This window comes from Corvus kubaryi, unplaced genomic scaffold, assembly GCF_017639235.1.
Source record: "Corvus kubaryi isolate FWS band 111438036 unplaced genomic scaffold, C.kubaryi_AGA036_p1.0 37300, whole genome shotgun sequence".
In the NCBI taxonomy this organism is placed as follows: Eukaryota; Metazoa; Chordata; class Aves; order Passeriformes; family Corvidae; genus Corvus; species Corvus kubaryi.
The window spans coordinates 7,035,722-7,062,142 of record NW_024581093.1 but is presented as its reverse complement, the minus strand read 5'-3'; the positions used below and the strand labels follow the sequence as shown (position 1 = coordinate 7,062,142).

Here is a 26,421-nt window from a genome sequence, read left to right as displayed (position 1 = left end):
CCTTCCACCCCAAACACTCACTGTGCTTTCGAGTGCGTGGGTAAAACCTGCCAGAGGAGTTGACCAGGGTGATGGCAGCTTGCCTGCCACCCTCCTCCCCTGCACACCCAGCTAATGGTGCACGGAAATTAATTCAGAGGAGTGGGACGGAGCACCACAGCCGGGAAGGAGACAGGCCCCGAGGTGCCATTCACGGCATTGAGGGGACGTGGGTGCCGCTCTCCTGGGGCACTGGGAGGGCATGGCAGGCTCCGGCCAGGCCAGTCCAGCTTGTTGCTGCTCCCGCTTGCGGGGAGGGTGTAGGAACCACAGGACAGGGTCTCAAGCAGAGACTGCATCCCTGTCGCCTCATGGTGCCAGGTCCCCCTCACCCCACTGTGCCAGCTTTGAGAGGAGGGGACTGAGATTTCCCAGCAGTGGTGGCACTCCCTGGACTAATGTACCCCCCCAGTCAGATTGGCAGATTGATTTTGGCATCAGTCAATCAATCAATCAATCAATCAAGGGCTGGACTGTGGGGGCTCCCTGGGTGCACCCCCTCAGTCCCCAGCCCTGTCGAGTGCAGCAACACTTCCGAGACTGGTGTCATCTGTGTGATGAGATCTGGCAGTTCTCTGCACCCCTCCCAACACCTCAGCGGAGACGGGTGGTCACCCCGGCAGCCATCCCTGCTGCCACAGCACCCCGCGGAGGGGGCGCGGGGGGATGAGGGAGCCCCAGGTCACGCTGGGCCGCCCGGGGAGTGAATCAGCAGCGCCCGGGGCAGGAGCCGGGCTGAGCCGTGTGCAGGCTGCAGGGGCGGAGGTTTTGCACTCGCTCTCGCCTGGCCAAGGATAAATAGGAGGCGGCTGCGAGTCCTGCCAAAGCTTCTTCCCGTCGCCCAACGCGTCCAGCAGCAGGCACCCAGCCCAGCCAAACATGGACTCTCAGGATTGCCCTTGTGCCACAGGTAAGGCAGCGCTTCCTTCCATCCCGGGGGGCAGCGGGAGCCCCGGCATCCCAGCGGGAACACTGACACTCCCGCCCGCCGGCCTCCTCCGCCATTCCCGATGTTCTTTCTCGTACGGGCTGGGCCAGCAACTGAAGTCCTTTCCCAGCACTGCGGTGTCACACTGGGAGCATCTCACTGAGAAGCGGCTGGGAATGACCTCCCCTCTGAGCGAGGCTGAATCATCAGTGGATGCTCGGAGGGGAAGCAATGCTCTCCCCCGCGGATCTCTGAGTTGTGGGTATTCCCTCCTACCACCTCTTCTCAACCTCTTTTTCTCCTTTTCTCTATGTTTTAGGTGGCACCTGCACCTGCGGGGACAACTGCAAATGCAAAAACTGCAAATGCACATCGTGCAAAAAAGGTAAGAGGGATCCCTGAGCTCCCGGGGGGGGGCCCAAACACCCCGGGGGGGTTCACTACACGTCCGTGTATGCAGTGAATCTAATCAGTCTCAGCATTGCCAGAGGCGAGTTTATTCCTCACATATGGCTTTTTTCCCCCCAAAGGAGCACTGTGTGAATCCCACCCCCTCTCCAGGCAATACAAGTCACTCAGTACCACCTAAACCTGAGCATTCCCCTCAACAGCACCTCAGGCTTAGCACAGGGGGATGCTGGGGAAGAAGCAGCACTGAGATTTCTTCTGGGTGCTCCCAATGCGGTCACCCCCAGCAGAGCCAGGTGCCATGAGGGTTTGCAAAGAGAGGGACTGGGGGAATCCTGGTGAACCCCCGGGAGTTCTACACTCTGCCCCTGCCTCTCCAGTGCCAGCCCCGGCTGCACAAACACCCTGGGAGACACTGCCAAGGATGGGGATGCTGCTAAAAGGGAATGACATGGATACATGGGAGGTCTCCAAAAGAGTGAGACCCCCCCAAGTCCCAGCCTGAGACCTCCCAATAATGTCCTTAATATTTTTTTGTCCTTCCCACAGGCTGCTGCTCCTGCTGCCCAGCTGGATGTGCCAAGTGTGCACAGGGCTGCGTCTGCAAGGGGCCTCCCTCCGCCAAGTGCAGCTGCTGCAAATAGGGGACCCCTGGCTGCACATCTAGGGGTGATGCACATCTGGGGGGGCCAAAGAAGAATAACCTTATTGTGTATGTTGGTTGTCTTTTTTTATATATGTGTTCAGATTTCTTTAGTGTTTGTCACTTTGACATGTAATAAGCTACCTAAATAAAGTGATATGTATATAAAGGTCCATAAGGAACTTGGCACTTCTGTTGGATGCGGCGGTTCCCCTGGGGAGCGGGAGGACAGTGCATGTGGGGGATCATGGCAAAGAGCCTGCGTCTTATTTTTGCTCCTGTCTTCCATTCCATTCCACTCTGCTCTCCCTACCAGGAGCTCTGATTCTTGTTTTAACACTTTCCCTACACAACAAGGGATTTCCCCCCCCATCCTCTTGTTACCCAGAGGCAAATCCCATGCTGTCTCCTCCAACAGAGATCCTTGGGGCTAATGAGCAGCTTGTTATTACAAGCTTTCACTGTAATAACCGCCCCAGCCCTGCCCATTTCCAGGGGGAATGTTTCCACGGCAGGTGGGGCAGCAGAGAAACAGGTTTAGTTTTCCTCCTGGCAATTTAGTTGAAATGGCTGGCAGAACCACACTGCTTATTCCCCTGCCACCTCTGCCAGCCTAGCTGGATGCTCCTGGGGAGCCTCAGGTGACCTGGTTCCTCACCAAGGGGTGCAGTGCCCACAAAGGGGCGTGATCCCCACAACGGGGTGCCCTGCTTGCAATAGGGTTCAGTGCCTGTGATGGGATGTGATGCCCAGACCGTAGTGTGATGCCCACTATGGTTTGCAATGTGATCCTTGTGATGGGATGTGATGGGGTGCAATGCCTGTGATGGGGCAGAATGCCCACGATGGGATGTGATGCCTATGCCAGGGTGCAAAGCTCACAATGGGGTGTGATGCCTGCAATGCCCATGTCAGGGTGTGATGCTCACCCTGCCCCGGCACAGCCATGTTGCTGCCAGAACACTGCACCCCAGGTGCCACATGCCACCCTGCTGCTTCCCAGGAACATGACAGGTTCTGCCTGTCCCCGCAGTCCTCAAATGCAACCATTCATGGCCTCTTTTTAGGTTAAAAACCTTTCCTGACCCAGCCAGTCACCACCGCCAGGACTCAGCCAGGGATTTGGCACAGCCTACAGCACAGCACCCCTGCCCACGGGCTGCTCACGGTGCCAGTCCCTAGGGGTTACCCCTTTGCTCCAGGAGGGCTCCTCCCTCAGGGTGTCCCCTGAGATGTCACCATCACCCCACACTTCTAACAGGTGCAAAGGCCACCCCTACATCACCAAATGTAGGGCAGGGCAGGCATGCAGCAGGCATGGAGCAATCACACTGAACTCCGCTCTGCAAAGAGCAGGGTTACCTTTATTCTTTCCAACCCAGAGAGATGTAAGTGCCCACTATACAAAAACATCACTGGTGGGCCACGACAAGAGTGGAGGAGAAGTTGCTAATGGGATTTATCACCAAACATGTGGTTTAACCAGCAAAGCTCATGGCATCCCGCTGGCTTTGCTGGCCCCTGTGGTATGCACTGGTCCTGCCCCATGGCTCTGTGCTGTGCCCATCCCTGTGCCCTATGGCAGTGTGATGGAGAGCAGCTGTTGGATGCTGTCCCCTGCCTTCAGGGGAGTGGCGGTGGTGGGGGGAAGTGGGGAACTGGGGGTTCCAGCATCCCAACTCTGAGCCCTGACATCTGTGCTGGGCAGCTGCAGCTCTGCTCCTCACTTTATGGCTGCTACAAAATCAGAGTTGGACCTGGCACTCCTCTTACATAGGAACAAACTTGGGTTTAACTACTCCGTGCCCTGGGAAATTGGAATACCAGCAGTAATACAGGAGACCCCTCTGAGCTCTCCTCTCCCCATTGATGTCTGGCATGGCCTTTCAGCAAGCCCATGGCTCAGGGGATACTCATTCATTCCTCTCTGTTCTGCTTGCAGGATGACCTCATTATTTAGTAGAAATGCTCAGATTGGGAAATCAGGCATTTTCCAGGCTCTTTCCCCATCCCAGCTTCACATACAGTTCTGTGGGGATGCTGTGCTGCCTCTTCCCGCTCACAGTGATGTGGGCCCGGGACAATGTGTCCCGGGATTCAGCACAGCCCCTCCATGTATGACATGCAGGAGTCTGGGAATTCCCCTGCTTTCCCTGCAGCTTTGGCCCTGCACAGTCACCCCCGCACGATCCCATTTTGGGTGATTGGGGCTCTCCTTTCCTCGACCACGGGTGCAGCAGAACCCGCCCCGCTGGCGGGGGGGCCCGCGGGGACAGCACATTCCCGAAGCACGGCGCTGGGGGTGTCCGGGAGGGAAGCGATTTCACAACCCGTGTTTATTTGAAGTGACAGCACACGTGCTCGGTTATTCCACCTCTCCTCCTTCCCGCTCAGACAGTGGCGTGTGCAATGCTTGCTGGCTTCGCTTCGCTGCTACCGGCAAACACTGCCAGGGAAAAACAACCCCGTGCTTTTGCAAACAAGCACGAGCCGTTCCCTGGCACAGCCTCCCTGGGTCACTGAAGCTCTCCTGGTCCTAGAGCCCGCTGGTCCGGGCTCCGCGGCGGTGGGCCCCATCTACAGCACCGGCTCTGAGCTCTGGCTTGCCCCATCTGTGACACCACCAAGAGCAGGGGCTGCAGGCACGGGGACGGCGTGGCCCTGGCCCAGCCACTGTTTTCCATGCTGGATGTTGAACTGGCCACGGGCACGTGCCAGTTGGCACATAAACCCTGTGACAAGGTGAAAAACTCACGGGAATGAGAAAGTAATTCCCAGCAGCTCAGAGCTGGCAATGCCAAACTACCACACTGCATCCCCATGCTCACCCGAGGGAACTGCATGAAACTTAAGGGAGATTTAGGTCGGGTACTAGGAAAAGGTTCTCTACCCAGAAGGTAGTCGGGCACTGGAACAGACTCCCCAGGGAAGTGGTCACTGCACCAAACCTGACAGTGCTTAGGAAGTGTGTGGACAACACTCTCAGGCACATGGTATGCTTTTTGCGGTTGTCCTGTGCAGGTTCAGGATGATCTTTATGGGTCTCTTTGATGATCTTTATGGGTCTCTTCCAACTCATAGTATTGTATGTTCTATGATCCACCCCTCCTGGGAGGCCATCTGAGCACTCCAGCCCCACTGGGGCTGCCCAGGGCCATCCCACTTTCCAGTGGGGTGCTGAAATAGTCAATCTCATCCTCAGGGGCAGCCCCATGCACCCCATAGCCACCCCTGGGGTGGGGGGCACCACTTCACCACAGCGCTGGACACATGGGGAAGCATCACGGGGCTGTCCCAAGTGTGCAGGACCTGGTGGCAGTGCCATGCCAGCGCTGTCACCCCCACAACCCGCGCAGTTCAGCGGCTCGATCCCCCGGGGTGCAGCACCCTGCCTGGGACGGGCGTGCGGGTGAGACACCCCGGCCTCCCCGCAGGGGGCTGGGAGCAGGGGTGGGCGGGCAGGTCCGTGACCCGGGTAAGCACGGCACGGCACGGCCCCACACTGGGCACGGCACGGCCCCGGGGTAGGGCACGGCGCGGCCCCGGGCACAGCACGGTTCCGGGGTGAGCACGGCCCGAGGGTGAGTACGGCACGGCACCGCCCCGGGATGCGCACGGCCCCCGGGATGAGCACGGCCCCCGGGTGAGCACGGCCCCCGGGATGAGCACGGCCCCCGGGATGAGCACGGCACGGCACCGCCCCCGGTGAGCACGGCCCCGGTGCTGGCGGCCCCGCTGCACCGTGCGCAGCGCCAGCACCGCCCCGCGTCGTGCCCCATAAATAGCGGGCGGCCGGCGCTGCTCCGCACCGCTGCCGGAACCGCCGGACCGAGCTGATTCGAGCTAAGCTAGATTGAGCTAAGCAGAGCCGAGCCGAGCCATGGACCCCCAGGACTGCACGTGTGCCGCCGGTAAGTGCCCCGTCCTGTCCCGGCTGACTCCCGCCTAACTCCCGGCTGCCTGACTCCCGGCTGACTCCGCTCTCTTTCGCTCACTCCCCAGGTGATTCCTGCTCCTGCGCCGGGTCCTGCAAGTGCAAGAACTGCCGCTGCCGGAGCTGCCGCAAGAGTGAGTGGGGGTCTCAGGGAGGGGGGACTCAGCCTTGTCCTTGGAGGGAGCTGCCACTGCCCTGTGGGACATCCATGGGCACCTCTCTGCTCAATAGGGGAACTTCTTGTACTGTGGGACTCCCTGGGCGCCTTGCTGCTCCGTAGGGGAACCCCTCCTTGCCCTGTGGGACCCCATGGACACCTTCCTGCCCCGCAAGGGAGCTCTTTCTTGCTCTGTTGGACCCCCATGGGGACCTCCCAAGTCTTGCCCTGTAGACAACCCCTCTTGCCCTGTCGGACCCCGTATGGAGACCCCACCACTCCCTCTCTTGCCCTGTAGGACCCTAATGGGATCCTTCCCTCTTCCCCATGCCCATTGAGACAACCCCCCCTACCCCAGTTCCCCTCTGGGGGTCTGCCCCTGCCCTGCAGGGAGAACTCCAACCCTTTGGGATCATCAGCCCTGCTCATGCAGAGGTGACGTTCCCCACTCTCCACTGGGTCCCTCTGCCCCATGGAACACCAGTCCCTTCCACCTACCTCCTAACTGTTGTGTCGCCCCCAGGCTGCTGCTCCTGCTGCCCCGCGAGCTGCAGCAACTGCGCCAAGGGCTGCGTGTGCAAGGAGCCGACCAGCAGCAAGTGCAGCTGCTGCCACTGAGCCACTCGCCTCTGCCTGTAAATAGCCGGCACGCTTTGGGGATGGGGGGTGGGGGACACAAAAAAGCCTATTTTTTTTGGTTTTTCATGTTTTGTATGATCTGTACCAGTGGTGAAACTGGATGGAAATAAAGGAGTTTGTCTGGAGGTACGAGTGCTGCTGTTGGGGCTGGGTTGGAGGCTGAGCATTTTCGCCACTTGGGATACCTGTGTGGGAATTGTTGCTGCGGGATGGGAGACGGCTGCTCACAAACACTTCCCTAAGTGGGCTCTGCACCTCCTTGGGGGAGAAAAGGAGATTCACAGGGCACGGGATGGACCTCATCCTGCATGTGGGGTTGCTCTGGGCATCTCTAAGGTGCTGGTCTTCCCGGCAGGACAGGTGAGATACCCAGGGGTGTGGGCAAGCAAGGGAAGGAGGGGCTCCAGTCCCCTCCAGCCTTCCTTTGGCTTCATGGCAGGTGCCTCTGCACCATGCTTGGGGCTTCCTTTGGGTGAAAGCTTGTGGGAATAAGCGTGTTGGGTGGGAGGGTGATGTGTGCTGGCAACATGCACACCCTGAGCTGCTGTTGGAGAGCACTTGGACAAATTCTAGTGGGGACAAACCCCCCTTCCTCAAGAGCTTGTACTTTGCAAACCCCAATTGTTTCAGAGCAGATTCATCCTCAAAGGGACACTTTCCCTACACCCTCCCCATGCCAAATACTTGCAGCTACAGTGCCTGGCTCCTGCTGTGGGCATAACCTCCAAGCAGTTTTTTCCAGCTCGTTTTTGGGAAGCACCTTGCTTAAAGTTGCAATGACCTCCAGATGCAGGAGAGCAGGTAACCATAGCCGTGAATGCAGTTCTCGGCTGCCTAGATGAGGGGTGGCTGCTGGGATGGGGGAGGGAGGGCAGTGGGAAGATGCATGGGACGTATTTTGCTTCCCAAAGTCTCTGCCAAGTGAAAGAGTCACCTTTTGAGGCACCTGCTTGCCCCTACATGTCTCCTGGGTGTGCCCCACCACAGATGTAGGTTCCCAGCCCTGCTGCCCTCACCCCCTTTGTGCTTATTCAGGCAATGGGTCAGCTCTACCTGTCAGGAAAGTCTCCTACAGCCCTTGGTGACAAGGCACCAGGGACAAGGGAAAAGACAAATTAAAAAACCAGCAAAATTGGCCACTTGGGTAGTCCTTTCTGCTAGGCTGGGTGGCACAAGGTGAGGTGTCTGCACAGGGGGAGCATGGCGATACTAGTTTCCGGGGATGTTTCAGGCATCTGGGATGATTCAGACTCGCCATTTCCCCAGCTTCAGCACATGGCTCTGCAGGGGGTGCCCAGACTGCTCAGCACCCAACTTTGCCAGTGAGAAAAGCAACACCCAGCTCAGCACCCATTTGCCTTTTAAATGTGTTGCCTTATTGCATTAGTGTGTCTTTGCCTAAGCAGCCTCCCAGCACTGCTTGTCGCAACGGAGGTGTAGTGCTGGAAATGGGTTTTAAGGGTCTGCCCTGCCTTAAATGCATTTAAGAAACAATCGCATGGGAAGACGTTTTGCTGGAAAAGAAGACTGGCACGGCTCTGCTGCTGGAGCCATGTGAAACAGGGCTGCGACCCCGGCCACTGCAGCGGAGGGGCTGCAGACTGAGCCCCCGGGGCCATGCGCCCGCATGCTGCACCAGAAACAAAGCCGGGCGCGGATGGGGTTTGCCCTCACAGGAAGCGCCCCAGGCATCAACCGCTCCCCGTTCCCAGCAGCGTGCCAGGCTGGGACGTGGGCACACACCTCTGCACCCTTCCGGTGCCAGCCTGCCCTGCCTGCACGCCCGTCTGGCAGAGGTGGGGACTCCTAGCCTTGGTGCCCTTTCCAGCCTCCCCAGGAGGGATTTGGGGTGAGGAGAGCCACAGGACCAGCGGAATGGGTGCAGGCACCCATGTGAGGAGCTGGCCTGGGATGTACGCGGTGCCTGCCCTTGCCGGTAGCTGCTCTCAGTGAGGTGGGTAGGGGCTTTCTGGTCCCCTCAGGAGTATTTTCTATTAAAAAAAAAAAAAAGTAAAAAAGTACATTTTGATGAAGCCGGAAGAGCTCTCAGCCTGTGGACAGCTCTATATAGTGGGAGGGTGAGGGGACTCTTTGCTTGACGCAAGTAGATGGTGATGTGCTTTTTCCAGCCCCGCGAAGAAAAGCCCAGCTCAGTTTGCAGAGGTGGTTTGAGGTGACCATGCAGCCCCCTGAGCACCCAGGGGAGCCAGGGCACGGGGTTCCTGGGTGCACACCCAGAGGATCAGCCTGCAGCTGCCCATGGGGCTGCATTCAGTTCCGCTTTTTCTGGCTCTGTGTGAATCCCGGAGGGATGATGGGTGTCCGTGACCCTGCGTGGCGCTGGCATACACCATGTGCCGGAGAGACACGTGCCGTGTGCGGACAGGATGTGCGCTCTGTGCAGAGCGGTGATGCACTGTGTGCAGAGGAGACGAGCAGCCTGCGCACACGTGACAGGAACTGAATGTGCTGAGGGGACATCGTCCTGTGCCGAGGGGACAAGCGCTGTGTGCAGACGAGACATGCACCCAGTGCAGAGAGTAAACACACCTTGTGCAGAGGTGACAGGCGCGTGTGCACAGGGGAAATAACACCCTGCCCTCAGGGGACGTGCACTCAAGGCAGAGGGGAAATGTACCCAGTGCGGAAGGGACATTACAGAGTCCTAGAATTGTTGGAAAATGCCTCTGAGGTAATCAAGTTCAGCTGCTACCCCAGCATTGCCAAGCCCACCCCTAAATCAAGTGACACATCTACACGTCTTTTCAATCGCTCCAGGGGTGGTGACTCCACTGCTTTCCTGGGCAGCCTGATCCAGTGCTTGACAACACTTTCAGTGAAGTATTTTTACTGATACCCAGTCTAACCCCCCCGGCACAGAGAGCAGAAGCACTCTATGCTCAGGGGACGGGCACCCAGTACGGAGAGTACAGCCATCTGATGTAGAGGGGACACCATCCTGTGCATTTTGTGCAAGGGAACAGGCGCCCTGTGCGTCCAGTGTAGAGGGACAGGCAACCACAGAGGGGACAGCACCCCCTTCCCCCCGTGCAGAGGTCCCGGGTCCCGCCACAGGAACGGCTCTCCCGGGCGGCTCCGCTCCCGGTGCCGCCGAGCCCTTCCACAGGGATCTGCTGCCACCTGCCTGCCCGCAGCACCGCCGCCCGCCCGGCCCCGGCTTCCTGCCTGTCCCCGCTTCCCTCGGTCGCCGCCTGTGTCTGCTCTGTCCTGGTCCCAGCCCCTCAGGGTGGTTGTTTTCCCATCCTGCTCCGGAGGGCACCAGCGCCGGTCGCCGGGCGGACCAGGACTCTCCTCCTCGCTCTGGAAAGGTGCCCCGGGAGCCTGGAAGGGCTCAGGGAGAGCTGGGGTGGCACGACCACCCTGCCGGGGCACCCATCTCATCAGGACACCCATCACACCAGGACAACCGTCCCACCAAGGCATCTTTCCTACCGGGGCATCCGTCCCACCAGGGCATCCTGCCGGGGACAAGTGCTCCCCTCAAACTGAAGCCACAGGCAAGAATGTACCCTGACCCCCTGCATGCACTTCGCAATTGTGGAGAGCGACTGCGGCTGGTGCCAGCGCTGCCTCTGGAACTCCTTTTTACACGGGAACTTTCGGAAATAGAGGCTGTATTAATGAGGAATCTGTTCAGCTTTGAAGGTTTGATGGATGATGTTTTGGAACAGTGGCAAGGTCCAGACATCATCTCTTACACAAGCAGGCTGTTGGATGTACCCTTGTGGGTCCATGAAATTCCCAGTTCCCGGATTTTGCCCGACAAATCCTGTGACATTGGCAGTATCTGGTTTAAGGGTATTATGTGTGTGTACGCAACAGGGGACCAAACACAGGACCCTCAGGACACCATTGTACAGGGGATGCTGAGAGTACCTGCTGGCTGTGAGTTTGTTTGTTGGTGTATTTGGCCATTGGAGGCAAAATCGGGTTGAATTCGTTATCCTCATTTTACCTCCCAAGGAATCAGCTCGCAGACGGGGTCTGCCAGCAAGAGTTAGCTGTGACTAAGAAGGGAGAGGGCGAATAGAGAGGAATAACCCCATGCACTTTATTTCTGTCTGATAATCTCTTCTTTCAGTGATTTCGCCGCGGCGCGGCCCGCGCAGCGCGGGGAGGCGGGAGGCAGCCTCGAACCCGTGGTCTCCGGCGGCAGCCGCCCCCCGCCCCCCCAACATTCGGTCCGCACCCGCCTCCGAGCGCCTCAATGAAGTTGTTCTCGCGAGGGGGCGGGAACCGGCGCGCGGCGGAGAGCAGCGGCGGGGCCAATAGAAGCGCGCGGCGCGGGGAAGCGCGGCGGGTCGGCCAATGGGAGCGCGGGGAAGGGCGAGAGGGCAGCCAATGGGGGCGCGCGGCGCGGGCACGGCGGGCGCGGCGGGCGGCGCGGAGCGCAGGTGAGGTGAGGGTGCCTTGCGGGCGGGCCGGGGCTTGGCGTCACTCCGCCTCTTTCCCTCGCTTCTTCCCCGCCTCCGGTGATCGTTGCCCGCTACCCCTCGGGTTCGGAGCTCCCGGTAGCCGCCCCCCGCCCATGGCTCCCTCTCTGGCCCGTGCAGGCCGCTGCGGCGGGAGGCTGGCTGGGAGCGTTTGCAGGCCTCCTGGTGGGCCCTCCTGGGGCTCCCCGGAAGCTGCTCCTGTCAATAACCCGCGCTAACGCAGCGGGGCCGGCTGTGGATGCGCGAGGAGGGGTCTCCTTCCGAGCGGGGTTGTGCTGGTCGGCAGTGCCAAGCCCGGCTGTAGAAGGGGAGTTTAGTGTTTAAACGAAGTGCCGTGCTGGTGCTTCAGGAAGCAGAAGTTCGTTGTCTGGGAAGGTTTCAGGAGAACGGGTTTGTGTATGTGTGGTGTTTGGTTTCTTTTTCAAGTTCTGTGCATGGGGGTCGTTCTTCACCACTGTGGGTTTACTGGTTGGTTCCTAGGAGTTCATAGAATGTTAAGGGGTTGGAAGGGACTTTAAAGCTTATCTATTTCCAACACGCCCCCCCCCCCCCCCCCACGGGTAGGGACACCTTCTGCTAGACCACATTGCTCAAGGCATTATCCAACCTGGTCTTGGACACTGCCAGGGATGGGACAGCCACAACCTCCCTGGGCAACCTGTGCTAGTGTCTCACCACCCTCACAGTAAAGAATTTCTTCCTAAATCTAAATTTCCCCTCTCTCAATGTTTGTCTATTACTCCTTGTCCTCGCACTACAATTCCTGACAAAGAGTCCCTCTCTGGCTTTGCTGTAGGGCTCCTTCAGATACTGGAAGGTTTATATGAAGGAAATTCTACCTGCTGTCAGGTGTGCGGTGGTGGTAACTCATGAAAAGCACAGTGCTTGCAGCCCTGCCCCTGGCTCAACTGCTGTTTCATGGCAGGTTTTGGTAAGCTTGTGTGCCCTTGCAGTTCATAGAATCAGAATATCCTGGGTTGGAAGGGATCCAAAAGGATCATCGAGTCCAGCTCCTGTCCCTGCACTTGACAGCCCCAAGAATCATCCCATAAAACAACCACAAAGTTGCCAAGTGTTGCTTTCATACGTGCCTGGCAGGGTACAGAAGGTAAACCATTTATGATATTTGGGGCTTTGGTCCTTTTCAGATCAGCAAGTTTGATGCAGGAGAGGATAGGTGTCTTTAATCACTTGACATGGACCGTTCTGCCTATCCTTGAAGGAGCTTATGAATAGGCCTTGCCCAGTACCCCGGGTCACAAGTCCTTTCTACCAACAGCGATACTGACTTCTGCAAAACAGTGAGAATGACTCTAAGGATTTCTTACAGCACACCTTGGCTGCAGAATTCTATTCCTGAACCTAAAGAATGCTATTTGTTTATGGTTTTCCCAGAGTCATTACAGAGTGTACAGAGTAACTTCCTTTTGCTGTTTGGTCCCAGCTGCAGACAACAGCCAGATTTCTGTGGTGTTGAACTGCCTTTGTGTTAAACCTTGAGCTGTGGATGCACTGAGTATTTGGTATCTGATGAGCAACTGCTGTGGAGTATTAGGCGCCATCTGTATTCCAGTGTTATTCTAACCCAGAATATATGAACAGTGAGTGAGAGGGCTTGAATTAAAGTCCAGGTGCAAAGAAGGGCTGCTTCTCTTCTGCAATTTGGTCGTGTTGTTTTAGGGACAGTAGTTATGGAGAGCTAAGGTGATGGTGACAAAGGAACACCAGCTCCTGTGTGCTTTACTGCTGTTTCACTTACATTGTGTCTTAAAAAGTTTTCCTCCTCCTTGTGAAAACTTACAAATAGAAAAAGCTTAAAATTGCTTGGAAGAATGTATGTGATTCTGTCATCTAATCCATAATGTTTCCGTGGTGCTGCTGTGACAGGAAATTCGGTGAGGAGGAAGGATATGAGTTTTCATGTATGGAATTTAAAATACTAAACCTAGTGCTCTATCTAATGAGGGTTGGTTTGCCCCACTGTGGAAGTTAGTGCCCTGCTGAGTTGGGTGCTTAAAATAAAGACTAAGTCTTTGGAAAAGAGGGAGAGTGGTAAGATTGCAAAACTGCCAGCAGAGTCAGTTACTCAGAACAGTGGGGACTTGAGACCACTATGAGGAACTTATGGCAGGTAAAAGGAAGTGATGACAAATGTGTGATAGTGTGTGTTGGTAGAAATCACTTCAAATCCTATTCTTCAGGTCCAGTTTAAATAATGAACAGTGTAGAGAAGCGTTGTGTGCCCTTTCTTGTCCTTTCTCACAGTGCAAGTAACTCAATGTTACTGCCTTTAAAACTTTGAAAAAACCCATTTTTGTTCAACATACCTACTGTAAGGGCTCTCTGGGGTCATAAGAAGATTGGACTTTAGCATATCTATCTACAGATGAGATGAAGAAAATACGCAGGACTGAAAGCCTTTTTATAGGAGGCAGAGGAGCATTAATTGATCGGTGGTAGAAGAAACAATAGGTTTGGAAGGTTGTTGTGTGGTCTATGCAGGATTTTCCTGCATCTGCCTTTTGTTGCGGGGGAACAGGCTGTTGTGCCACATGGGGTACCAAATATAGATTGAAGCTTTAAGGTATTTGTTTCTAAGATGGGCTATTGTGATTTTATCTGGGTTTGGTGTAATTAGGGTGTGGTAGTTTTCCATCTGTTAGGTTTGATAAATGTTATTGTGTTTTACAGACAAGAGGATGGTGTGCTGAAAATGTGCAGCAGATACTTGGGTTGTACATTTGTCCACCTGCTCTTTGATTTTCATCTCTGTTTCTTAATCTGTTTCTCTGTTCTCCTGTTCCCCTGTCCATAACACAGGGATTATGTTGTTGACTTCTCTGAAATGTCTGATGTCTGCTTATGCCAAGTGCCATGCAAGAGCTGGGTATTATTGCTGCTTCTCAAACAGAATTCCCCTGGTCTGCAAAATGGATCTTTTACTTATTCATGTTTAGCTTAGTAGACAGAAGCTGCTCCACTCTCTGTAGCAGCCCAGGCTTGGAACATGTCGAAGAAGCACTTTTACATCAGATCTTGACTGTAGGAAGTAGAGCATTGCTGGCTTGCTCTTACTACTTGTGCTCTTGTATTTTCTTTCCACAAGAAGCTGATCCTGACTCATCAGACTGGGTCTCTTGAGCACTTTGAGGTGGGAGCCTCTTCGAGAGGCCATCATGGGATTTCTTTCTTTTTGTTTCCTGTTTTGAAGAATCTTTCTGCAACTTGTGGAACTCTTGGTCCATCAGCTACTCTGAATGGAGTGGGTGATGCTTTCTTTCTCCTTTTCCCCTGTGACATCTTCCTTTCCTTTTCCCAGAGCACTGGAAAAATCTAATTTTTTTACTGTTTCTCAAAGTTAATTGGTTAGTTGACACAAACCCTGTCAGTGTGTGAAGTACAACAGACACTTCCACATGCATTGGAGTATTTCAGCTTTGTGTCTTTCTGAATCCAGTACAGTAAAATGTTCATCGTGGCCATATTTGGAGTAGAATAGCTACAGTTTTCTTCCTTAGGTAGCATTGTAGTACTCTTGAGAAGTTTTTAAATGTTTTTTAGGTAAGACATCATCAATTATAATCAGTCTGAATAGACTTAAGAAACTTGTAATCTTTTCTGGTTTCTTTCTGGCTTAAACTTAGTCATTTGTACAATATATAGTGCTTATGTGTGGTTTTAAATGTTGGGGAAATTAAACTGGGGTTTAATGGAATCGTAGTCTAATGCAGCAGCTTCTATTGATAAGTCATCAAAGTTGTTTTACAGAAGGGCCTTTTCAGTCCTGGCTTTTAGCCCAAGGTCAATCTGGTTTCACCGAAGTTAATTTAATTTCTGACGTATTTTCTTTCCCTTAGGTGTCAGTTGTTGCTCCTTCCCCAGCCAGACATGAAAATCTGCCATCACTGTGCTCGTTACTGTGGTAGCAGTTTCTACCTTGCACAGCAGCTCGAAGAGTCAGACTGCAGTCTCTTGAATGCAGTAAATTCTGTCAGGGTGGAGACAAAGTTGTTTGCTACGAGTATATGAATATTCAGTCTAAATGTTTGAATTCTATCACTTAGAAAAATCTGTTTAGTGTTGGCTCTCTAAGCTTTGAGATGTTACTTCCAGTGCTTGGTTATAATCACAGATACTTTAACTTGCTCCAAAGTAACCAGTTTATTCCATGTTTGCTGAATTGGATTCAGTCTCACAGAATTGTTGCAATTGTCCTACACAGGCAAACTTATGTGACAGACCTTGCATGGTATTAACGTGGTGTTCTACAGCTAAAAAGTGCAGGTTTGGGTGCAATTCTGTAGCACTGATTTTTCACTCTTTTGGTTTCAGCACTCTGAGAAGTTGGTTCTTCTTATACTCACAGCTTTTTCATCTTGGTAATGAAAAGAGAAAGTGGACCAGATCAGATCAAATCAAGCTGATGTCTGTGTTGTTCTCGCAGTCACTGCTCCTGGAGGATCCGATCAGTTCTTAAATGTACAGGGGTGTGGCTGTTCTGGTCAGTGTCTGCCAACAGAGGCTGTTCCTGGCAGGGGTGCATGTGAGTTATTGCAAGTAAACACTGGAAAGATGTTCTGTACTGCATTGCAGGGCATGAAATTGCTGATTTCCACCCTCCTCCTCCCTGTTCCCCGTCTCAGTGGCAGGCTAATCTGTTCAAACAGATCCGGTCTCTGCTATCTCACCTGATTAACAAGTCATTGCAAATACGATCATTCCCTCCCCCAGTTTTCCAGAAGTGTGTGGGGTGTGCTTGTGCAATTCTCCATTCCTGGATGCTGCTGTAAGGGTTTGTCCTGGCACCCAGGCAGGAGGGATCGGTTTCTCTCTCAAACTGCATATGTCTGAATGAATCATCATGCAGTGCTTTTAAATCATTTGTCCAGACAGAGGAAAGCACTGCTACTGCTGCTGGGTAGTTGTACTTGGAAATGGTGAGACTGAAAACGTGAGGAATGTTCAAATTCTGCTGTAAAATTGCTTTGGTATCGTTGAGGGATACCAAGAAATACTTGAATTGCAGGCTATTGTTGATTAGTAAAGATCCCTGTTTTCTTCTTAGGAGGCTCCCTTGAACAAGATAGTCTCCACTGATTTTACTTTTGAGTAAATAATAACAGCTGGAGTTAATGCTTGAGATCTGGTTTGACTTTATTAATCCCAGGCCCTCTGGGCTTGGGTGCAAAAGCTAGGAGAGAGCGGTTGTACTGAAGATTTCCATCTCTGTAGCACCATTCAGCACCACAGATTTGTCATCATTTGTGGCTTTACAGAGGTGCCTGATGCTTATTGCTTGTAGCTGGTTTAGCTGCAAACCATGATTTGGTGTGTGAAACTGAGGCTTTGGGTTTCATATTTCATTAATGTGGACACCATTGCAGCTATGTGTCTTTTTCCGTAGTGATCCCAAGCACAAATGCTTTTGTCCTTTCTGTAAAAATGACATGCTCCATTCTGAATTTAGAACTGCACAATGCATTTAATGCCTCTTCTGTTACAGCCCTTGCCTTGTGCTTTAATTTCTTTAATTATTCTGTCATTGAGTCAATGCAAGGAATTCTCACACTGGTAAAACTTTCTGCAGGCGTTGAATTTAGACACTGGAACAACATGCACTTTTTTCTTTTGGCTGGGGGTTAATGATATATGGAGTAACACATTTTAATAGATAGCTAGTTATGGCTGTCTGTGTGCATCTATAGCTCGACTGTTTTGCTGTTAATTTAACTTTATGTTTATTTGTGTTTTCAGCCCTCATATATTCCTATGCATGCGCATGTATGCATCTATCGTTATAATATATAAAAATATGGAATCATAGAATGGGAAGGGACCCATAAGGATCAAGAGTCCAGCTCTCCGAGCACTGTATTTATGTGTGTATGCAAGTAGTTTATAGCTAAAGTAACACCAAATTCTTCACAGGGACTTCTCTGCTTTCACCCTCCTCTGTATCAAGGCAAAATATGAACTGTGATACGGCATCTGCATCCCACTTCTGACAGATCCATAGACTGTAGTCCTGCGAGGGAAAGCTCTCTTGAAGGACCACTTGAAAGGTTTTGATGTTTAATGCCTGGGGAGGATAGACAATGTATCCTGTTCTAGAAGACCTGCTCTTGCTGGTCTGTCTGTGACCCTACAAGTGTAGAAACTGTTTATAGCTGAGCAAGAATTGTCCCTTTTTCTCTGAAGGTTTCTGTGAGTCTTGAGCGAAGCCTGCAGCAGAGATGGACACGGAAGGCTTTGGAGAGCTGCTGCAGCAGGCAGAGCAGCTGGCAGCCGAGACAGAAGGGATCTCCGAGCTCCCGCACGTAGAACGCAACCTGCAGGAGATCCAGCAGGCCGGGGAGCGGCTGCGTTCCCGCACCCTGACCCGCACCTCCCAGGAGACTGCGGATGTGAAGGCGTAAGTACAGAGCCCTGACACTGGAGACTCTGCACACAGCGTGGAAGCTGTTTATGGGTTTGGTTTCCAACGTGGGGGGAGTCCTCCTGGGAGAAATAGAATGACTGCAAAGCTGTTTTTTAGAATGACTGCAAAGCTTGTGTTCTGGTTTATTTCCTCCAACCTTTCTCCTTCTTCCAAAAAACAATAGGATAATTGAAGGATTTATCTGAGGAGCTACTGTTCTTGATTTTGGACACTAAAGCCAGAAAGTGCAGTGCCTTGTTCTGGCTGCTGCTGAAGATGTTTACCAACATGGTGTACATTTTTTTTCTTTTTGGAAGGACTTGGCAGTTGTGCAACACTGCAGTGGAACAGCAGAAAGAGTTCAGCAGGGCTGAGGTGTTTACATAGACACATAGGGCTGTTCATAATTTGGTTCTGTGCAGTTTTTGTAACACATCTGGGAGCACTGTCTGTACATGGCTAGCTGCTGACCTAAATATTGCCAATGAGTCTGGGTTTAAGGTTCTGTCTGTTCAATACTAATTTCATATCTGTACAATTTCTTCCTTATAGGTCGGTTCTTCTTGGGTCTAGAGGGCTTGATATATCCCACATTTCTCAGCGACTTGAGAGTCTAAGTGCAGCCACTACATTTGAGCCTCTTGAACCTGTGAAGGACACTGACATCCAGGTAGGGACGTTTCTGACATGTGAATTACACTGCCCTTGCCAGCGCCATTCCTGTTTTGTGATTCAGAGCTGTTATAAGGATTCTGTGGAGATGGTCTTGCGCTCTGTTTAATTCACTGGCTAGAGGAGAGATGCTGCTTTCAATGCTGAAAGATGTTTGAGTTAGCCATGAGAAGCAGCACTAAGTACCAAGGTAACAGAAGTACTTTAAGTTCCAAATTCTTGCTGAACTAGGAGGAACTAAGAGGAACTAGGTACATATACTTACTCCCTTCGTGGACCTGTCTTTCTTGGCTTTGCAAGCCTAAATTGCCCAGGGATACCTGTCTCATAGTTCTGAAACCTTTTTTTATGTCTAATTGGAAAAACACATGTGGAACCACTTTTGAGGCAATTTTGGAGTGTTGGAATAGTGGGCATTTAAGTCAACAAGCAAAAGAGGTGAGTATAGCTTTTTTCTTTCACTGTATCTCAGATGTCATAACCTTGTCTTGGTGGTAGACTGAATTTGCTATGGTTCAAATGCTTTACCAGATGATTTTATCTTGTAAAGTTTCCTGTAAATTTTCCCTGGGTGTCTTAGAAATTGTGACCCATCTAGTTTTGCTTTCTGATCATTGCCTGCCCTCGTAGAATATCTTCATGATGAAACGTGCAATATTCATTACTCGGTTAAGAGCTGGTAATGGAATTGGTGGTGTGGGTTGCATTGAAGGTAACAGTCTGAATTACTGGTTAATCATTTTGAAGCTTGTTTTTTCTCTCCAATCTGGCAGATGGCTCACCTAGGAGGGTCAAAAGAGTTGTAAGCTCTTCTTTCTTGTTTTGCCGAACTACCTAAGTTCAGGAGGGGAAGGGAGGCATGTGAAATTACTCCATTTTATCTAATGTACGTTTTATTTTAGCATTTGGTGCCATCCATTTTGGGTGGAGGGCTCTTAGTTTAATCTCATGTTAGTGTTAGGAGCCCTGTGGTCTCCTATCTTCAGGCAGACTTATTTAACCCCAGTTTTCTAAGGCCTCTCTTTTACTAAAGATTAGTGCTCTCTGGAGACTTTATCTATTGCCTGATCATAGAGTGAGAGCTTTAAACCACTGGCATTGTTCACTTTCTGTCATTTCTCATTTTATCCCTTTGTTCCAATTTCTGATGTTGTTGTCTTTCTAATCAGTGATGTTAAACTTGGTACATGTCTTTCTTGACCTCATTCTGTCGAGATTTTTTTTTTTCAGCAACTCTTGCCTCTTTCTTCTTTTTTTCCTTTTTTTTTCTCCTTAGGTTTATTACTGGTGTTAATTCTTTGATTTCTACTGTTTTTCCTTTCTGCTGTAAGAAAAATCTTAGTGTAGATTCTCAAGCTCAGAAGCAGTAGAGCGCTTGACTCTTTGGAGCTGAGATTTGTGGCATATGAGAAAATGAATATGATTGCATAATAATTGCATTTTATATTATTGCTGGTTACCTAACTAAAGTGTGGAGATTTTTTTCTTTCTTAATTATACCAGATCTTATTTGAAATGGTGATTCTGGTATAATCTGGTGGTGATCTTGGTATGTTTTCTTGTCTCCAGTACCTTTTTTAAATCACTTGTCAATATTTGAATGTATCCTCCTGTTCAGGAAAAGCTCCAAATATAACGTAAAACCAGTGGTTAATTGCAAATCAATGTGTTTAAATGGCCAGTTCAGCCAATGAGATTCAGCCCTTTCTTCAGGAAAACAGCTAAAAAGTACAAATGAGAAACAGGATTAAAATCAATCATTTAAATCAAAGTTCCCCGTTTGCTGTTTTTAATCATGATTAACACTAGTGATTTAATCACTGATCACTTTAACAACTCATCTCTGAGGCCTAGTACTTATGTGCTTTGAATCTTAACGTTTTGTTTCAGGCCATGTGCGGAAAACATTCATAGTTGCTAAAAGTGATTTGCAGGGGGAAGCATGGCAAGGGACTCCACTTTAGATCATCTTGGAGGCAGGTGAGCAAAGTGTTAGTTTTAAATGCTTTGTCTCTGCTTGTTTTTGCAGTTAACAGGGTGCAAGGATTTTATGTTGTCTTGCAGAACATCATCCTCTGTTCTGAGGATATTTGCAGTCACATCTCAAGCTGTCTGGCTGGTGTCAGCTGTGGTCTGTACCTGAAAGTTACTTGCTTAGAATATGGACAAGTCTCTGTACCCATCTGTAGGTTCTGGTATGCAGTCATCAACACTTTTAGAATAGTTTTTATTAAGTTTTTGTTAGTTATGTAAGAGGACCTTTGTGTTAGACACTGCTGATAGCCCTCTAATTACCTCTATTAATCAGGAAGGTCTTAAAATTATTTGATGCCTTAGATAAAGATGTGCTACAAAAGTTTCTATGTTTTTTTTTTTTTAATATCTCCTGATGATTGTTGGGATTTGTTTTCCTTGTTCCTAGATAGATTAATAAGGCTTTTTCAGATGTGTTGTGTTTGTTTTGGGCCAGATGAAGCTGTCCCTGTGCACTGTGTAGAATCCTTCCTCCATAAGCTATTCCCATTTTATCTGGAAGGCAGTGTGCAGAGTTATATGAAGGAGGGGTCTGTTTTATTTCTTTACACGACTTTACTGTTTCTCTGCTGCTACTCTGTATTTACACAGGCATACTGTTAAACTTTAATTCTGTGGATTGGGAAGGCCTGTTCTGTTCTACATCAAGCCCTCAGCCTGTGCCTTCTGATATTACCATTACTCCTTAATGAGCAAAAACTTCTTCACATATTCTTAATGAACTTGGTTCACACTTTATCACCAGTGTTGTAGACTCAACTATTCTTTCTCAGACCTGTCTTTTCCTGATGCTCAACACAGACTCACAGCCCTGCGGTTTGCAGCAAGTTTATTTAGCCTTAAATGCCATCTGAAACTTAATTGTCATTTGTAGATTCTTTAACACTTGAATTATTCTTGTCTGTGTGCTTCCTCATGTATGTCCCTTAAGCTTCAGTTTGAGCATGTATTGGTTCATAAATACGTTACAGCATCATTTGCCAAAGATACTGAAACTTTTTTGAGGTAAGCACCTGAGACTGCAGCGCGGTGCCCTTTTCCCTCTGAAGCAGCGGTGGGACTGCATTGGCGCAGCCTCTGTGCACCACAACACAGGAGAAGGTGGTGAATATGGGCACTTGTGCCAGAGGCACAGACCTAATGCACAGCTTTGCTGACTGTTGCAGTTGTGTGAAGGCTACAAATATGATTAAATCTTTATTGTATGAATTTTAGGGTTCTGCTGACTTTTAAATTCTATCAAAGCTCTTACAGCATGAAAATACTCATGACTTCCTGCCATGTGTTCCCACATCATTCCTTTGCATCTAGAGATTTCTCTGGCAGTTTGCTTAAGCTCTTCCTGCATTCTTACTTCAAGCATTTATTTATTGTCTCTGTTCCTTCTTCCAGTGCAGTCTGTTCTAGCAGCCTGTGGGAGGCCAGCACAGAGAGATATGTTGGAATCTAATCTCTCAAATGATGGCAATCAGCACTGCAAAAGGAGAATGCCAGGAAATGTCCTATTTCTTATAGAGAGAGTAAAACACAGCAAGAAAAATCAGAGGGGAGCATCCTAGGGCATGAAGTTCCAGAAGGCTGGTGCAAGACATTCAGAAAGTGTTAAGAGAATCTAGGAATTCACCTTAATAGAAGTTTCAGCTTGGGTTAATAAGCAGGAGGGATTTTTCTGTACAGAACCTCTTTAAATGGTACTCTATAGTGCTGACTAAAAAGTGCACCAAATTGCAGCTCAATTAATTATCTGAATTATTTATCAGTTGTAAAATGTAGATTGCTTGCACATAAAAGGGTTGTGAGTCCAGGAAATGTCTCCCACTAGAGCAGTAGGCTGGGAAGATTATGTAAAAGATTCTAGGCTTGCCATTAAATTATAGGAATTTGTATTTTTCCTCTCTCATTTCAAAGTTTGTGTTATTAAATTGCATGCAGAACAGCAAACACTTCTTGCAGTAAATCCATTTTATAGTAATTCTTATGTCAGGAAAAATCACGAATTTTCTAAATTGTCAAAATCCTTTTGTAAAAAAAATTTTGTAAAAATCTTTTTGAAATTGAATGTGTTAGTCAAGTGATTCTTGATCTCATATTTAGCATGTATTTATGTGCTTAGGTCTTTTTGTTTGTTTCTTTTTGGCTTTTAAAAATCCAAGGTAAGGCTTGATCATGCAAATCTGCATCCCAAAGATGGGGTATGTGCATATAAACATAACGTTGACATTCTGTTCAGAAAAGGTATTTCTTCACTCTTCCCAAGATGCAAGCTATGCTGTCCTCTTCTAACGAGCACTGTCATAGCAGATCCTCTCTCAGGTCACAGTAATGGCAGCCAGAGGAGGAATTATTCCAAGACTGTGGGAAGGCTGTGCTATTGTAATGCGTGAGGTGGGACCTGGCCCCTGCACTTGTGCTGTTTGGTTTATGTATGGAGGTCAGAGAGAGATTCAGTGCTGCTCTGTCAAACTGATTTTTGGGGTATCAGGTAGGAGTTAGTTGCCAGATCAAGGCCTGGTTTATTCCTACTAAATTTGTTTGACTGGTTACAGTGTTATGTTATACTTTACTGTGGGCTTTGTGTTTTGAACATGTCACTTGGCTTGATCCTAGATTTAGTCCCCTGTATGCTTGTTTTGAAAAAATCTAAGCCCAAAGTCATGGTGGTAATTTAAAAAAATGGTTTTGCTCTCATTTTTCAGGCTCAGTCCAGCTCTGTGCAGATTTGTGCAATGAATGCTAGAAGCGGGCACAAGCTCTCTTTGTGTGCATTGCTTATCTGTTTAGAAAGTTTGAGGTGAAGGCCCAGCTTCATTACACTGAAGGAAAATTTTGTTGAATTATCTCATTTGTACGGGTTTCACCTTGGCCTTCTGATTCAGGCATAACTGAAATGAAAGGTTGCGTACTAGGGTTTGGTTTTGATTCCTGGGCGTGGATATTCAGAGTATTGACTGAGTGGCTCTCTGGAGGTCCAGATACAGAAATAAGATCTTTTATCTAAATGAGGGCAGAGGGTTAGACTGAAATCTCTCCAAGTGGCAAGAGAGACAGACTGAAATTAAGTATCTGGGATATTTTGAAGCTTTTCAAAGTGTTGTAAATAGGTTTTGTATCAAAGGTAGCTTTGACTTCTAGTTTAGTGTTGGTAGAATCTGGGTCCCAGGATGCTGTCCCCAGCCCTGTACATTCTGTGTGTGTGTGTATTTATGTGTATGACTCGTAATTTAAAAATTCTTACTCTGACATCAGGTGCTGGAAGAGTGCATTATTCAACAATTGAGCTCTTATTGCTATTTTATGTTACCATTTGTGATATACTTTGTGGTATCTGCTAGAATAATACCAAAGCCTGTGGTAATCTACTAGAGTGTAACTAAAATCAGAGTTTATAAATGGAAATGCTGACACAACCTTAAAGGGCCAACCTCAAGTGCTGTTCACCATCCATTGTTTGCATTAGCTTAGCCTGAAAACGCATTTTTCCTTTTGCAGATTTTGTCCTTTCTCATTTGCCAAACATTGATTTCTCCCCCCGCCCCCAAGTCCTTCAGTTCTAATGGAGCTTGAAATTAAGGTGGCTTTATTTTTCTGTCGCTTCCTTGTTCACCCTAATCGATGATGCCAGCACAGCTGTGGGGACCTTTAACCATTGCAGAGCCATGATGCTGAATGCAAGAGGACAACCTTTGACCTTGGTTTTTTTGGGGTTGGCCATTAGCTGTTGGTTTCTTTGCATTGCTGCAGTCCAAATGAAAAATACTATTTGTGGTCATAGTTGGGAATTTTTCAAAAACTGTAGAAATGTTTGGCTCCAGAAATACCTCTCTTCAAAGGTTCTTAGAAGTTGTTTTTTTGTCCTCCCTTTACTAGTGCATGCTAATATCAAACCCTGCTGTCTTCTTTGCCTAGGTTGTCTCACTGATTGCATTCAGGATTTGAGCCTTAATGTACACATTCAGGCATGTAAATCAAGAATATAAATATCCTGGTAATTAAATGTGGCCAGAGGCAGTTTGCACACAATTGAAGAAAGCAGTGGTGGGGAATGAATTAGTATTTCGACATGCAGCAAATGGAGCTAAGGGATGTGGACCTTGGAAATATAAATTACAGAAACTTCCTCAGCTCATCTCTGATGTGTTTGATGTCTCCTTCTTCTAAGTAATGTGTAACAATTTTACATAAACTGCAGCCTGCCTGTGCTCTCTCCTGGGTGATGAGGCTTGCAGGGCCTTGGGCAGCTCACAGTCCTGGCAAAGCAGCCAAGGGATCAGTGGCCTGTCTGCCACCTTCCTGACACTGACAGTCTCCCAGGGCCCCTCTGAACGGACAGGCTGGCCCAGAGCCTCCCAAGGCCTGTGTTGATTAAAGGATGCCCTGGAAAGTACCAGGGTGTGTGTAGATTGGGATGTGACTAGGATTTAAGAGTGTAGGCTTCTCTGTTTCATAGCCAGCATGGGGTTTTGGGGTCTGTTTTGGTTTTAAGTTAAAAGAAATAAAACCCAACAAAACCAAAACGCCCCCTTCTTTTTGGCATCAGGTAGGTGAGTGAATAACTATAGAAAAAAAAAAAAGGAGGAAAGGAAGAAAAAAAAAGCCCAAAATCTTGGGAATTTTTTTTTTCTTTTCACTTTTTCCTTCCTGTTTGTAATTTACATCTAAGCAGCAATTTTCTCTAGTTTTCATTACTGCTTTAGTGGCATGGTTTAGTGCAGTTTTAAATTACCCTGGCCTTATTAACCTTGAAAACAAACATGCACACCCCCAAAAAACCGACACTGTGGTACCTTTAATGTAGAATACTCAGGTGTTTCATTAGTTGGCCATATTACAGTCATTCACTAAATCCTCTGATACTGAATTATTTTAAATTTCATTTGTTTGCTTGGTTGCATGCTAATTGGAGTAATTATGTGGTGATTTTCCAGTTCATCATGGTTCTGATCATGAATTCCTAACCCTAAGGGTTGGGAACAGGGAGAGAAGATACCTGATCTGCCTTTCTCTTTCATCATGGGTAAATAAGAGGGTATGAAAGATATTTCAGAACTTTATGCTAATGCAAGGTCATGAGATGGAAAATTTGGGAGCTCTTGTTCTAGTAGCTGTATTTATTGATCTGTTTAAATTCTGCTATGTCCTGGCACATTTCACATTTCCTGTCTGCTTAATCCAGATATGTTCTTTGCATCTCAAATCAGGACAACTGTAGACTTCTAATAAATGTTTTTGTAATAGATATTTCAAACATCTTAAAACATACCAGATGTTGAATCATAATTCTTGACTTCATTCCCCCTCCGCTGTTTTTCTTCTTTTGCTATGTAGCTCTGTCCTTGTTGGAAAATGGTTCCAATTTCTAGTTGAATGTTAACTCGTATTCCTGTGAAGGAGCAAATACAGAATAAAAGGCAGTTTGGAAATCACATATCCAAAATGCAGCCTCTCCTGTGCTGAGGTGTAGACATCTCTGCTTCTCTTGGTAGCAGTGCAGGATCCTTTCATAGCTGAAGCTCAGGAGCAAACCTGGATGTGAGGATCTCAGCCAGAATTTCCCCAAGACCCTGCTTGTAGCAATGTTACTATTGCAAGAGGTACTGTGGGATCATTAATGACTTTCAGGATCTGTGTTGCATCTGACCAGGAGGACATAATTTCTGGCAATGTGGTACCTCTTAGTGTCACGCTGTCCCATTAATTTAGTGCTCGCTGAGGTCTTGTATTGACTACTGACCTAGACAGTGTGTGCTCAGCATGTGCAAATGAACTGTTGGAATTGGTGTTTTCATGGTGCTGGAAAAATTTAGTAGAGTGGTTTCATCTCTGCATTTATACAGATCGGTGAGAAGAAACAATGCTGAGATGCAACCTGGCAATTTGCCTCCTCCACATACCATGTGATAGAGCACTTACTTGGATTAAAGAAATTGTTTTATTTATTTATTTGAGGCACAAATGTAGCTTTTGCAAAGCACAACTCCTGTTTTGTTTTGTAACATTTTCTTAACCGTTACAGATAAAGCATAGACCTTATAGGAGAGGATTTGGAGTTTTCCAGTAGCTTGATTATAGCTCTGAAATAAGTTTGCAGGGTTGTG

At 49.0% G+C, this 26,421-nt stretch overlaps 2 protein-coding genes across 5 annotated transcripts in view; both read left to right on the top strand.

Moving 5' to 3' along the window:
- Positions 1 to 752: 752 nt before the first annotated feature.
- Positions 753 to 2,191, top strand: LOC121664240 (metallothionein-1). The gene is made up of 3 exons (XM_042027401.1): positions 753 to 949; positions 1,287 to 1,352; positions 1,925 to 2,191. Exons 1-3 carry the CDS (start codon positions 919 to 921, stop codon positions 2,017 to 2,019), a joined length of 192 nt encoding a protein of 63 aa, XP_041883335.1. The 5' UTR covers positions 753 to 918; the 3' UTR covers positions 2,020 to 2,191.
- An 8,934-nt stretch (positions 2,192 to 11,125) lies between these two features.
- NUP93 (nucleoporin 93) overlaps positions 11,126 to 26,421 on the top strand; it is a 79,032-nt gene continuing 63,736 nt past the window's right edge. The window contains exons 1-3 of one of the 4 annotated variants that reach the window (XM_042027393.1): positions 11,126 to 11,163; positions 17,401 to 17,614; positions 18,173 to 18,290. In XM_042027393.1, coding sequence (XP_041883327.1) covers positions 17,436 to 17,614; positions 18,173 to 18,290 — 297 coding nt within the window. In that variant the 5' untranslated portion in view covers positions 11,126 to 11,163; positions 17,401 to 17,435. Of the gene's footprint in view, positions 11,169 to 11,509; positions 11,599 to 17,243; positions 17,265 to 17,400; positions 17,615 to 18,172; positions 18,291 to 26,421 lie in introns of those variants that run through there. The other 3 variants (XM_042027395.1, XM_042027394.1, XM_042027392.1) reach the window with 3 other exon arrangements.